Source organism: Stegostoma tigrinum, chromosome 4, assembly GCF_030684315.1.
Source record: "Stegostoma tigrinum isolate sSteTig4 chromosome 4, sSteTig4.hap1, whole genome shotgun sequence".
In the NCBI taxonomy this organism is placed as follows: Eukaryota; Metazoa; Chordata; class Chondrichthyes; order Orectolobiformes; family Stegostomatidae; genus Stegostoma; species Stegostoma tigrinum.
Genome location: NC_081357.1, coordinates 49,483,909 through 49,498,654, shown reverse-complemented (window position 1 = coordinate 49,498,654; position 14,746 = coordinate 49,483,909). Strand labels below are relative to the sequence as shown.

Sequence of the window (14,746 nt, the reverse complement as noted above, 5' to 3'; positions counted from 1 at the left end):
TCTTCAAGATCAGTAAACCCGCCCTTAGATATGGGGATCAAAAATGTGGTCTGACCCAAGCCTTACTGCTTCAGCAATACATACATCCCTGCTCTTGCACTCTAGCTCTCTCAAAATGAATGCTAAAATTGCATTTGGCTTCCTAACTGTAAACTGAACCTGCATATTAACCTAAAGAAAATCCTTAACTAGGGGTCCTGTGTCCGTTTGTGCTCAGATTGCCAAAACGTTTCACCCATTTAGAAAACAGTCCACATCTCTATTCTCCCACCCAAAATCCATAACTTTCCCACACTGAATTACACCTGCCACTTTTTTACCCTGTCCAAGTCCTTCTGCAGCCTCCCTGTTTCCTCAACACTACCCCTCCACCTATCTTTGTGTCATTTGCAAACTTAACAACAATGCTCAAAACTCTTTCATCTAGCTCACTAATATATAACATGAATAGTTGTGGTCCCAACATAGACCTCTGTGGAACGTCGCTAGTTACCAGCTGCCATCCTGCAAAAGACCTGTTTATCCCCATCGTCTGCCTTCTGCCAGTCTCCACGCCAGTACCTTGCCCCGAACACCATGAGATCTTTGATGAAAATAGAAATTGCTAGGAAAGCTCAGCTAGCCTGGCACATCCGTGGACAGAAATCAGAGTTAACATTTTGGATCGAGTGATCTCCCTCAGACGTGACCTCTGATTTCTCTCCACAGATACTGCCAGGCCTACTGAACTTTTCCAGCAATTTCTATTTTTGTCTCTGATTTACAGCATCTACAGTTCTTTCACATTTTATTTACCATGAGCTCTTATCTTATTTAGCAACCTCCTGGGCGGCACCTTGTCAAAGGCCTTGTAGAAATCCAAATGGATCACATCCACTGGCTCTGCTTTGTTTAACATGTTCATTATCTCCTCAAAGAATTCTACAGAATTTATCAGGCATGACTGCTCCTCAATTAAACCATGTTGATTCACCATGATCTTACCACGCACTTCCAAGTATTCCACAATCTCATCCTTAATAATGGACTCTAAGATCTTATCAATGATTTAGGTCAGGCTAACCGACCCGTAATTTCTAGTCTCTGCTTCCCGGCTTTCTTAAACAGGGGGTGTTACATTTGCCATTTTTCAGTCCTCAGGGTACCTCCCAGACTCCAGTGAATTGTAAAAAGATCACCACCAATACCTCTACAATCTCCTCAGCTATCTCCTTCAGAACACTGGGGTTTAGTCCATTTGGTCCATGTGATTTATCCATCTTCAGGCCTCTCATCTTCTCACCACCTTTGCCTGGGTGATGGCCATTACATTCACCTCTGATGTATGCTACTGGTGTCTTCCACTGTGAAGACTGATGCAAAGTACCTATTTAGTTTTTCTGCCATTTCCTTGTTCTCATTGTGACTTGTCCAATCTCATTTTCCAGTGGTCCAATTTCCACTCCTGCCTCTCTTTCCTTTTTTATGTCTAAAATAACTGTTGCAACTATCTTTTATATTACTAGCTAGCTTCCCTGTTAATGCTTTTTTATTTGTTCTCTGCTGGCTTTCCAATGCTCTGTCTTCTCAGTAATTTTCACCACACTGTATGCTTTTTCTTTTGCTTTTATGCGGTTGTTGACATCCCATGTTTGTCTTGTCCTCCCCATTATTTTGTTTCTTCTATCTTGGGAAGAATTTCTGTGCCTCCCGAATTACCCCCAGAAACACCTGCCATTGCTACTCCACTGCTTCTCTGCTAGGCTCCCCTTCCAATCGACTCTGGCCAGGTCCTCGCTCAATTATAATACTGTTACATCTGATTCCAGCTTCTCCCTCTCAAACTGTCGGACAAATTGTATTGTACTATGGTCACTGACCCAGAGTGGTTCCTTTGCCTTGAGCTCCCTAATCAAATCTTTACACATCACCAAATCCATAATTGTCTGACCCCTACTCAACGCTACCGTAAGCTGATCCAAAAAAAGTCTTGTCAATATTCCAAGAATTCCTTTTGTTATGGACCAGACCAAACCTCCTCAAAATATATCAAGAAGGTAGCCTAGACCATAACTTTTATCTTATTTAAAGGCAAACATAAAGGTGCTGCTTTCCAAATGTGATTCAATTCATCGAACTATTATGCTTTAAGCAAAAGACACTTTATTCTTATACCACAGATAAAATACAAACAGAAAAAGCAATTGGCATAACTCTATTTCTATCAAAATACTTAAAAAAATAATATATTATTTAACTACGACTCGTCAACTCTTCCAATACACCCGCGGTAAAGGCAAATTCTGCAAAACAGATTTCCCTCACTTGATACCTCAAGTTCAGAAGGAAAACTGACAGAAGGAATCTAGCAGCAGAGAAAGAGCTCCAGCTTTTTGTAGCATCAGAGACACAGCGGTATCCAGCAACTCCAACTCCAAAACCCCAACATCAACAACTGAAATCAAAACTAAAACCCTGGGTCTGAGAAATCCAACTCCATCCACTTAATGATTCTTTTGTCTAACTTTAAAAAAGGCACATCTTGTTACACTTTTCTTGGGATCTGCTACCAACCTGATCTTCCCAGTCCACCTGCATCTTGAAGTGTTCATGATTATTGTAATAGTGCCTTTCTTACATGCTTTTTAAACCTCATGATTTACTTTTTGCCCCATATCCCGCCTACTGCTAGGAGCCCTATAGACAAGTCTATTTTGTACTTTCCTCTACTCTACCCACACAGATTCTACATCTACGGACACTATATTGCTTCTTTAAAAGTGAGTGGTCAAGATATATTTTCAAAAGACTTATGGGATTTTGGCCTTTATATGCAGGGACACACAGTACGAAAGAAAGCAAAGTAGATTTGACACAAGTCAGATGTTAAGCATGCAATATATTTAGATTAGATTAGATTCCCTACAGTGTGGAAACAGGCCCTTCGGCCCAACAAGTCCACGCCGCTCCTTGGAGCATCCCCATCCAGGACCATCCCCCTATAACCCACACACCCCTGAACACTACAGGCAATTTAGCACGGCCACTCCACCTAGCCTGCACATCTTTAGACTGTGGGAGGAAACCGGAGCACTCGGAGGAAACCCATGTAGACACAGGGAGAATGTGCAAACTCCATACAGACAGCTGCCCGAGGCTGTAATCAAACCCAGGTTCCTGGTGCTGTGAGGCTGTAGTGCTAACTACTGAGCCACCATGCTGCTCCAATTCTTGAGTGTCTAGCTTAATGAAGAATATTACAAAATTGGACAAGGTGCATTAGAGATGCATTGCATAATTCTAAGATGGAAAGTTTTAGAATGAGGAGAGTCTGGAAAAACTGGAGCACATTAGAACGACAAACCTTGAGAAGATGTAATACACACAATCAAACTTTTGAGTTTTGATTAAGTAAATTGGAACTGAAGCTGTAGAGCATTGGTGATTTTAACAATATGACCGTAAGAGTAAACAAAGTTTGCATATTTTTAAAATAGAAACTTATTAGTACATGGAATATGGAATACTCTAACAGAAACATGATGGAAAAGAATCCATTATATTTTTCCAACGTGCAATTACAAGCCTGGTGAAAATAAACATCTTATGGGAAAGGCAAGAAGAATGGGACTAAATGCATTATGCTTTGAGAAACAGACAATAAACATGAAAGGCCAAAAGGCTCTCTTCTTTGCTTTAAAATTCGAAGACTTTTCCTATGATTAGAGCAAGGAATTTGATTTTAACCTATTATTAAGGCATGCTGTATTGTATTATTAACTTCCAACATCCACTTACTTCCTCAAATCAATGTTTGAAATTAGTAATCATGTCTCTATAATACGCATTTTGAAACAAACTATCCATTTACTGAACATATATTTGGAAATGCTTATAAACACACTGGTACAAGAAGAAAAGTCTGAGACGTTATAAAATAACAGTTATCCGATAAGATGTTTACTTAAAATGATTAAGGGGAAAAAAGAACACAATGAAATTCATGCAAACACTGCACTGACGATTACCTGGTGGAATCTTTTAAGGTGAAAACTTAATATAGGTGGGATGGCAGAGATCAACATTTGTTTACGAGCATTTGTGTACACATGTTCAGATTTCTTCTCTATTAAAACAAAAAATAAAGTCAAATGTGAGAAAAACTTAAACCTGAGGAAACAAACTGTATTCTTTTCAGATAGCTGAACAGTTAAGGATTTAGTGGAATATAAGAAATCAGAGCAGGAGTACACCTTTCAGCCTAGTCTGCTCAGTCATTCAATGCAGTCACAGCTGATTTTCAACAACACTTTCCTGCATCTCAAGATATTTTTAAAAGATGCAGTATAATTTGGATAAATATGAGGTTATTCATTTCGGAAGCAAAAACAAGAAAGCAGATTAATACCTGAATGGCTGTAAATTGCGAGAGGGGAGTGTGCAGTGTCACCAGTTGCTGAAGGTAAATATGCCGGTGCAGCAGGCAGTAAAGAAGGCAAATGGTATGTTGGCCTTCATTGCGAAAGGTTTGAGTACAGGAGCAGGGATGGGTTGTTGCAGTTGTACAGGGCCTTGGTGAGACCACACCTGAAATATTGTGTGCAATTTTGGTATTCTTTTCTGAAGGATGCTGTTGTTTGTGAAGGAGTGCAGCGAAGGTCTACCTGGCTGATTCTGGGAATGGCAGGTCTGTATGAGGAGAGATTGACTAGATTAGGATTGTTTTCAGTACAGTTCAGACAAATGAGGGGGGATCTCGTAGAGAGTTATACAATTCTAACAGGACTGGACAGAGTAGATGCAGAGAGGATGTTCCCAATGGTGGGTGTCCAGAACCAGAGGTCACAGTATGAGATTTTGGGGTAGACCATTTGGGATGAGATGAGGAGACATTTCTCCACCCAAAGAGTGGTGAGCCTGTGGAATTCATCATCACAGGAAGTAAGTGATGCCAAAACATTGAATGTATTCAAGAGGTGACTAGATATAGCATTTGGGGTGAATGGGATCAAAGGTTATGGGGAGAAAGCAGGATTAGGCTACTGGGTTGGACAATCAGCCATGATTGTGAAGAATGGCAGAGCAGGCTCCAAGGGCTGAATGGCCTCCTCCTGCTCTTATCTTCTATGTTTCTATGTAAGAATATTCTATCAATTCGAGGAATGGAAATATTCAATGACTGAGCCTCCCAAGCCCTTAGACGAATAATTCCAAAGACTGATCATCTTCTGAATAAATAAATTTGTCCTCTTCTGAATTCTAAAAGGCCTACTTCTTATTCTAAAGTAGTGCCCTTGGTTCTAAGCATCCTTACTCTGATTCAGAGAAAAATCATTCATGCATCTATTCTGTTCAGCCCTGAAGTAATTCAGTATATTTGAAGGAAACCACTTCTCATTTTTCATTCATCTAGATTCCAGAGAATAAATACGCAGTCTATTTAGTATTTCCTCAGAAGATAAATCCTTCACATCAGGAATATCCTTGATGAACCTTTATTGCATTCCCTCTACGGCACGTATATCTTTATGTAGGCAAGGAGATCAAAACTGCACACAATGTTCCTGGCGTGCAGAGGCAATGTCCAAGTATATTTATATCAATCACTTAGCTTTAGCAATTAAATTATAAGATATACGTTTTCATATACATCCTTCAACATTTTCCCCTCTTTTGTCACCTCATAATATTATGGAAAAGGAACTTTCTGGTTTGGCTTTGGGGAGATTTGAAGATGATGGAACAGGAGAAAGAGATAAAGGATCCACAGTTGGCTGAAGAAATAGTTCCAGGAAATGTGCATATTCAGCTTAACACTTCTGTCTTAGAAAAAAGGTGGACCTCAATACTTGGACAATCAGATGGTGGAAATGCATTTAACCAATATATCTTCATTAATCACTTTGTCTATTATTTGACATTTGTCATTGAAATAATTGAAAACATCAGGTTTATTTTTATTTATCTTTAATTAGTCTATATTTTTAAATACAAAAAGATAAACAACTTTGAAAGGACAAGCAGAGAGCAATAAATATAACTTTAAAATGTGTATGAAAACAATCAAAACAAATTGATTTGGTTCTGGTGAGGCATTGTAAACAACATTGCTCAGTTCTTAGAGAATAAGAGTTGGGAAATTATGTTGAGGTTCTACAGGATATTAGTGAGGCCTCTTCAGGAGTACTGTATCCAGTTCTGATCACCCAGTTAAAAGGATATTATTAAGCCGGAGGGGGTTCAGAAGAGAGTTACCAGGATGTTGCCGGGAATGGAAGGTTTGAGTCATAAAGAAAGGCTGGATAGGCTAGGGCTTTTCCCACTGGAATGTAACAGGTTGAGAGCTGACCTGGTGGAAGTTTATAAAATCATGAGGGGTATAGATAGTGTAATTGGTAAGTGTCTTTTCCCCAGGATGAGGGATTTCAAGATTAGGGGACACATTTTTAAGGTGAGGAGGGCAGAAATTAAAAAAAAAACATAAAAGGGGCAAACATTTTACACAGAAAGTGGTTCGCACGTGGAATGAATTTCCCGAGGAAGTGGTGGATGTAGGCACATTTACCATGTTTCAAAGGCTTTTGGATAAGTACATGAATAGGAAAGGTTTGGAAGGATAATGGCCTGCAGCAGGCAGGTGAGACTAGTTTAATTTGGGATTATGTTCAGCATGGACTGTTTGGACCAAAGGGTCTGTTTCTGTTCAGTAGGACTCTATGACTCTCGAACAGTATTTCAGTAGAGAACAAGTGGAACAGATTTAATGATATAATGCTCAGCATGCAGGATAAATATGCACCAATGATCAGCAAGCAGAGACTAAATAAACATAGCCACAAATTGGATTAATTTCACTTCTTATTACTTTATTGAGAAAAAATGACTGGCGCAAGGAACAAGGTTCAGTGTTGAACGCAGACACCTACAGCAGATACTGGAACATGTTAAGAATGTGGTCAAAGCGACAAAGAGAGATAGTAAAGTTTTTTTTATTGTATGCTAACAGTAAGCATACAGTCAGAAAAGAGGAAAGAACCATGAAAGAAGAGAAAGGAATTGAAGTAGCAGATGAATGTATCAAAGTGAATGTTCAAACAATTTTTTTCCAAGTTTTTACAAAATAAGACATGTGGCATGCCTTTTCTGAGAAGCAAAAGCCCAGGAATTTGGACTTTCAAAAGTGAGAGAATAGTGAAGTACAAAAAAATTCAACATCCAACAACAAAAAATGTATGCTTGAGTTCCAAGTAAGACATGGAAAGAGTTTGATGAAATATTATGATCAATACAAACGAGTTATTGGAGGATTTAATATAGATTGGAAACAATTCAGTGCAATGTTCATTTGCATAAAGGAATCCAAAACAGCATCTTTATTTGCACAAACAGATGTGAGGGTTATATTTTTGAAGAAAGTTATGTTCTTGTTTGAGTTTCACATTAAATTGTTTGTTTAGATTAGATTAGATTCCCTACAGTGTGGAAACAGGCCCTTCAGCCCAACAAGTCCACACCACCCCCATCTGACTATAACCACACATCCCTGAACACTACAGGCAATTAGCATGGCCGATCCACCTAACCTGCACATCTTTGGACTGTGGGAGGAAACCGGAGCACCCTGAGGAAACCCATGCAGACATGGGGAGAATGTGCAAACTCCACACAGACAGTTACCCGAGGCTGGAATCGAACCCAGGTCCCTGGGCGCTGTGATACTGCAGTGCTAACCACTAATGCTTTTGAAGCACTTATGGAACAGGTGTTAAAATGATGTCTGTCTCCTCAAGTGGATATAAAATAGTGATGTGGGATAATTAAAAAAAAAATTCAGGGGAGTTTCCCTGTTGTTCTGGCTGATATTTATTCTTCAAACAACATCACAAAACAGATCCTGCATGCTGAGCAGTGGTAGTGGAGTTAGATACTTTAGAGGCTTTGAAGCAACTCTTTGATAGGCACATCATGTCGATACAAAATGTAGGGTATGCAAGGTAGTTTATCTTAGTAGGATGATAGGTCGGCACAACACCATGGGCCGAAGGGCCTGTACTGTTCTATGTTCCATTATCTGGTCACTATCACATTGGAGATTGTGGGAGCCTGCTGTGCAGAAAGAGGCTGCCATCTTTTTTCTATGATAACATTTCAAAAGCACTTCATGTATTGTAAAATGTTTCGGGACACCCCGAGGTTATGAATGGTGCTAAATAAATGCAAATTATCATTTTAAATTATGGCTGTGAATAAATACCACTGAATATCCTGTACAACTTTGAGTTTGACACAACTCATAGGAAGATTCTGATGATATTAAGAGGATTGCTAAAAATGGGTATGAATATAATTTCTACTTTTTACTTCCACTAACTTTCATACAGTTTTTTTTAAACACAATCTCACCACCATGGGTGTAATGTAGCCACAATGTTCCCCCTCAGGTTTGGCCATGCAGCTGCTGGTGGGTCCATGCATGGTGATCGTCATTCAGCCGTGTCAACTTCCTGTTCCAGAAGTCACTGTCATGCACAGATCTCAGAACCAAAAACAAATGGAACATAGGCCACAGCGCGTTCTATCTAGAGGAGGAACTGAACAATTCACTAAGGCATTTTTGACAGCATCTCCCATAACTGCAGCACAATCAAATAGAAAGTCAAAGGCATCAGCTGTATGGAAACTCAAGATAACAAAGTGTGGAGCTGGATGAACACAGCAGGCCAAGCAACATCTCAGGAGCACAAAAGCTGACGTTTCGGGGCTAGATCCTTCCTCTCTGAAGAAGGGTCTAGGCCCGAAACGTCAGCTTTTGTGCTCCTGAGATGTTGCTTGGCCTGCTGTGTTCATCCAGCTCCACGCTTTGTTATCTTGGATTCTACAGCATCTGCAGTTCTTATTATCAGCTCTATGGAAACTCATCAGTTCCCAAGTTTTGCTTAAAGAGCCTCTCCAAGGCACACATTATCTTTGAACACAGTCCTTTCCTTATTATGGAATTTAAATCTCAGAACTCTTTTCCTGACAGCTCTGTGGAAACATGTTTACCACAGACCTTTTAGCAGTTCAACGGGCGCTCCCAACACCATTTTTTCCACAGGAAACTTAATGGACAATAAATGCTGGGCGTATCAGTACTATTCATTTCAGACTGTCTATATTTAAAAAAAAACTAGCTGACTAATTTAGTAAAGTGCTATTTGCATCAACATATTTGCCTGTGTCCTCATCATTCCATAAGTATAATGCAAAATGTATTCTTCAATTATCATCGATAATCAACTGAAATTTTAAAGTGGTTCTGACACCTTTACTATACCCACCTGCTGAATGTGATTTCTTGTGTTGTTTCTGCCTTTTTTCTGTGCACTTTTCACATAACAGTTTGTTATTACCCATGAGCAGATCCACAGACGTAAAGTGGCTAAGACAGGATTGGAGTGAGCATTCTTTGGATCTTGGTTCATAGTTCTGGGACAATGTTTGAAACGCTGCAGCTGTTTTCTTTGAAACTACTGATCTTTCTTTTGCGTCTTCACTGCAGAATGAAACATAGTCTGTCTGTTCCTCGTAAACAGTATTGATTATTAGACTTTCATTTTTGGGACTGCCAAGGTTGAGTTTTGTTATTGCACTGGAAATAGAATCATTACAATTAAACTCCACTTGTTTAGTTTGAACTAAATCATTGTTCGACAGCTTATGGTTGATAGTTGTCAAATCAAAATTGGAGTTGGTGTGAAAACTTAGGGACTCAACAGATTTTGACAGATTCTCGGATTCTGAGGCTTCACTATCTGCATCATTGCTTCCATCTGACTGATCTCCATCTTTATCACTACCTTCTGACTGACTAAGGTTACTGATTTCTCCTAGATGAGAGCAACAAAGTGTCCGGTTACTGTCCTCTCGGTGTCCATTACTTTGCTCTGCAGAAACTCGACAATTCCTGTCATCATCATCATCAGGTGTTGATTTCTTCATTTCCTTCATCCTTTGTTTGCTTGCATGGCACTGCTAAAGTACATTAAAGATATAATAGCTTATTATTACCCTGGAGAAATTTTAGTAGTTAGAACAGAAAGCTTGTAGGTGCTCTCCACTTACATGTTATTATAAAGAATAGTGAAAAATCATATCTTGCGTTGTTTTTTGCAATTGGCCAAATGATGACTGATATGTCACACAGTAAACTAAGTCAAAGCAGTCTATTTTTGAGACAAGCGGTTAAAAATGTTATTGACTGAAACAGTCATGCATGGGTTAGTTTTAACCAGATCTAATGATTCTGAAATAAAAATTGGCACTTCTTTATCAACATTTTAATCATTTACATGAGAATTTGACTTACATTTCCACTATGTCACTGCATGGCGTACATTTTTGTTTCTAGCCCTCGGGCAAATATCTAAATGATCATTATCAACAATGATGTATGCTAAAAAAACCTCAGAAGCCTCACTACTTTCACAAATATATTTGGCCCTTATTTTCCAAACAATTGTGTCCTTTTTTATGTACTAATTTGGTGATTGAGAAAGAACATCCAGCTCCATTATGTACCAGTGGCTTGTCCATCATCCTGTCTTGTGCTGACCACAATTCCCACAAGCCTGCATGCATAAAACAGAAAAAATCCTATTTAAAGAGCTAGACTCTTTTATGCATAAAGTTAGATCCCTGTCCAAAACATAAGAAGGCTTCCCCACCTGCTGCAGAGTAACTGTCTTCCCACTGCCTGAAAGAAGAAAATTTGCGAGCAGCAATGGTCAAAAGGTTTGGGCCTGAAAGTCTGAGAAAGAAGGCTTGTCGAGAGACAATCTATCCAAAGGAACAGAAGCAGTTGAATTTGCTTTGCATATTCAAAGGATGGAATAGGTAAAAGCTTCCTAGGCTGAATATAAAAAGCGAACCATCGTGTGCACCACAGATAAGTGCAAACTAAAGATTTTCTTAGGATTCTAAAGGTGTAATGAATCTGCTTATCTGATGTTGCGACTCAAATAGTTGGGCATTTTTCAGTAGCTGAAGTGAGGAAGTAAACACATCTTATAGAATTTCCTGTGTATTCATTTAATAATTATCAAATTCTGCAGGTTGCTGATTACTCTGTTTGAATTCCAAGAGTGCACATATGACAAATGGAACTTTGAACTGTATGAACCAATTTGTTAATTGTTCTTGCAAAGAAATGGGGAAGTACAAATACTCAAAGCATCAAATTATTTAGTAGTTTGCTAAATACTATAATCTTATAGTTACAACTTATTCTCTCAGTAGAAAAAACAAATACATACCTTTACTGCATATTTCGCAGATGGTGGTTTCTTAGAACTTTTTGTTTTATATCTGTTTGGAGTAAGAGATGTTGCACAGGTGTCCTGCTTACTTGAAGCCAAAATATTTTCCTTAATTTCCACATCCTTTCCATCATGACTTTTATTTATTTTCTCTGATGGCCCTCGTTTTGCTGCCTTATTGTTTGGGAAAGAAATATCATTTGTAAATTCGGATTTGTAATATAACAACAACAAATTGTATCAAATGTGCATAAAATTATTACATAAACATTGATTACTGCATTTAAAAAAAGAAAAATGACAAATGAACTGAATGAACTTAAATATCAATTTAGAATTTATCACATACAGACAAATTCATTTGCTAAGATATACAGATTAAAAAAACTAAAATCAGTACTAAGAGCTATTCTGGAGAACTGTAAACGTATTTTTAGGTCAATACATCATTGATAATGGAAAACTGAGATCTAAAATGTTGATAGATGGTAAATTCTATATTTAGTTTTCACACAGAAACAACTATTTTTCTTACCCTTTCTTCTACAATGGGTAGTGAAAGATCAATAAATTGCTCTTTAACAGTTGAAATCTAAAATAAAATAATATCAAAGATCATGTACAATTGCTGACAGTACCAAAAAACTAAGCTCATATTCAGGAAATTCTTTCCACTTGCTAATCTGAGATGCAAAAACAATCAAATTTTAATGAATGAAGTAAATGTACTGGTACAAGATTTTAATTTAAATAAACTGAAAAGTTGTGATAGTTATTCTAGATCCAACATGTAGTTGGCTAGCTTTGTTTATTTTCTTCATATTTTTAAGCAATTACCACAAGATACTTTGAGATCACGTTTCTTTCCATTCTAAAATACATGAAACTTCAAAATTTGCAAATCATACTGAAACATTTTAAAAATTCAAGGATTTGTTGTTTTAGAAAATAATTTGTTACATTTTAAAATGAAAAGTGTTTCAACACCTGTAGATTATGAATGAAACTTTAAATTTAAAAACAATCACTCTACATCAGTAAATTAGAAGCTGGTTGCATGCTTCCTCATTTCCATGATTTTTAATCTTCTCATTATTCCCTTCTGTGATTATTTAGATTAGCTTATTGCAGGCAGGTGTTATATAAATGCAAGGCGTGCCTATACTGAATTGAGATAGGGCAATTGGTTTTGACATTTTCCATTTCTAGCAGTAATAAAGCTCTCATGAGCAAGATGGCAGCAGAGTAGGATGCTTCAGCAACAACTCATCTGCTCTGCCTGCTCTTCTTCTTTCTCTTCTCTTTTTCTTCCTCCCAGTGCTGTTTTCTTCTTGTTTTCCCCTTCAACTCCTGGCCTCCAGTGACCTCCAGTGAGGAGTGACAATCATTAGCCTCTGGTGATGACTCCCAGCCTGGCGCAGTGGCATCATAGTATGGCAACCTCCCAGCCTCACGGCATGGTATGGCAATCTGCCAGTCTCCCGCAGCAGCCTCCTGGCATTGATGTGGCACCCTCCCGGCCTGGTGCAGGGTGCTTCTCTTGTAGGGGCCTCCTGGTGTGGCATGGCAACCTCCCAGCCTGGCACAGTCACTTCCTCCTGTAAGAGCATCCCAGCATGGGGTGGTGATCTTCTGGCCTCTCGCAGTGGCCTCCTCCGGTTGGGGCCTTCCATGGTGGCATGGCTACCTCCTGGCCTGGCACAGCGGTCTCCCAGCATGGCATGTCACTGACGTAGTATGGAGCCAGGACTGGAAGCTAAGTGCCAGTGTGTTCTGCTGTTCTGAACTCTTTTTTTGTAATATTGGACATTTTACTTCTGTATAGTCTAAAATCTTGTAACACAAGTAGCCGTGGCTAGGCACATTTGTAGCTAAGTCAGCGCTGTTATTGATGATGTGTAAACTTTTCACTATGCTCATTTAGTATATGTGACAAGAAAGGCTATTCTGTTCTTCTGTAGCCCCTTTCAAACAAGTTGTAAATTCAGAAGATGTAGAAATGGATAATAAAATAACATGAAGACATTTCTACATAAAGGTATCATCATCACTATATAATTCATACTGTGGCATATAAAGAACCTTAAATAAAATTACTGAGCAATTTTGTATTTTTCTGTTCATACAGTCATTTATATTCTACCAATTTTCATGATAAAAGAATACCACTAGGAAGAAAGTTGAAATGCTATTCCATTTGTTTACAATAGAAAGTTATTCAAGTAAGTACTTACATGTGAGCACTCTTCACACATGATAGTATTGACCAGTTCTCCAACAAAAATCTGATCAACAAAATTCATCTTCACACCTTCTCTACCATATACTGTAATAACAAATATAAGAGTCAAATATTTTCGCTTCTAACTTTTGTATTCATAACTTCTCCTACAAACATATCACTTTGTTTTTAAGAACCCAACACATGACAATAAACTATATTCTATTGTATTCTAATCCACATACACTGCAAACTGCACCTTAATTTCTAGATGCTACACCTCGAAAGAAACCTTGTTAATACAAACAAAATTATTAATTTACCTTATTTATACAAATAACTAGTCATTATTACATTTTCAAAAGAATAACAAATCCCACTCGACTGAATGCAAGCAATCCTTATTGCACCTGTAAGATATCATAAATTATTATAATTGCACTAGATGGCAACCTTGAGCCATATATAAATCTCTACCTTTTATTTTACGTTTGGTCTCTTCATCAGCAGTTTTGACTGTTGGATTGTTGAAGGCTTTCAAGATTGCACTCTGTATGCGCTGAGATATAAAATAAGACAAATAATCTGTGAGTATACAGATTACAAATTACTTGGCTGAGATCTTCCAGTCAAGGAAGGATTTTTAACTGGTTTAGAGGTGGAGTTGAAGGGGTATACTTTTTCAGAGTGTTAAGGGAATGTGGTCAGCGATGAAATGTACAGGTAGTCAAGTGAATAGAGGTGGGTAGCATTGAGAGTGATTGGTTGTAAAAGGGGAATGGACACGGATAGCGGGTATTGGAAGTTGGAGGAGGGATGTGCAGTTTGCAGGTAAAGCCATGGTTAGTCAGGTTGGGAATGTGGGGGATGTGATGGGGTGGGCTTCACCATTAATCTAAGACTACACCAAAAATTAACAGCAGGAGAATAATAGGATCATTAGTATAATTACGTCATGCCATGGGCACAGGTCTCTGACACTAAAGTCAGCGCAAGAGACATTTTGGACAAACACAGGCACGCAGGTCAGCTCTGCAGGAAGTTTCTACATCCTGGGCAATGCAGCATATATATTTGTTTATTTGCTGCAGCTGACATTGAAAGATTCCGCCCCATTTGTGGTTACTATACTGTCCAACACAACTGAATATAAAGCATAAACATATATTAACTACAATACAAATTAAATTCAAGCTACCAAAATTGAAATGAGCACCATATCACTGAAAACAATTTTTTAACAATCGAA

The 14,746-nt window shown here is 38.3% G+C and overlaps 1 protein-coding gene across 9 annotated transcripts in view; it reads right to left on the bottom strand.

Moving 5' to 3' along the window:
- usp45 (ubiquitin specific peptidase 45) overlaps window positions 1-14,746 on the bottom strand; it is a 127,746-nt gene that overhangs the window by 13,333 nt on the left and 99,667 nt on the right. For 5 of the 9 annotated variants that reach the window (XM_048530847.2, XM_048530840.2, XM_048530841.2 and 2 more), the window contains 6 exons: window positions 13,975-14,056; window positions 13,511-13,602; window positions 11,812-11,868; window positions 11,274-11,450; window positions 9,300-9,993; window positions 4,008-4,105 (listed from right to left, as the gene is read on the bottom strand). In XM_048530847.2, the coding sequence (XP_048386804.1) occupies window positions 4,008-4,105; window positions 9,300-9,993; window positions 11,274-11,450; window positions 11,812-11,868; window positions 13,511-13,602; window positions 13,975-14,056 (1,200 nt within the window). Of the gene's footprint in view, window positions 1-4,007; window positions 4,106-9,299; window positions 9,994-10,038; window positions 10,590-11,273; window positions 11,451-11,811; window positions 11,869-13,510; window positions 13,603-13,974; window positions 14,057-14,746 lie in introns of those variants that run through there. The other 4 variants (XM_048530844.2, XM_048530845.2, XM_048530850.2 and 1 more) reach the window with 4 other exon arrangements.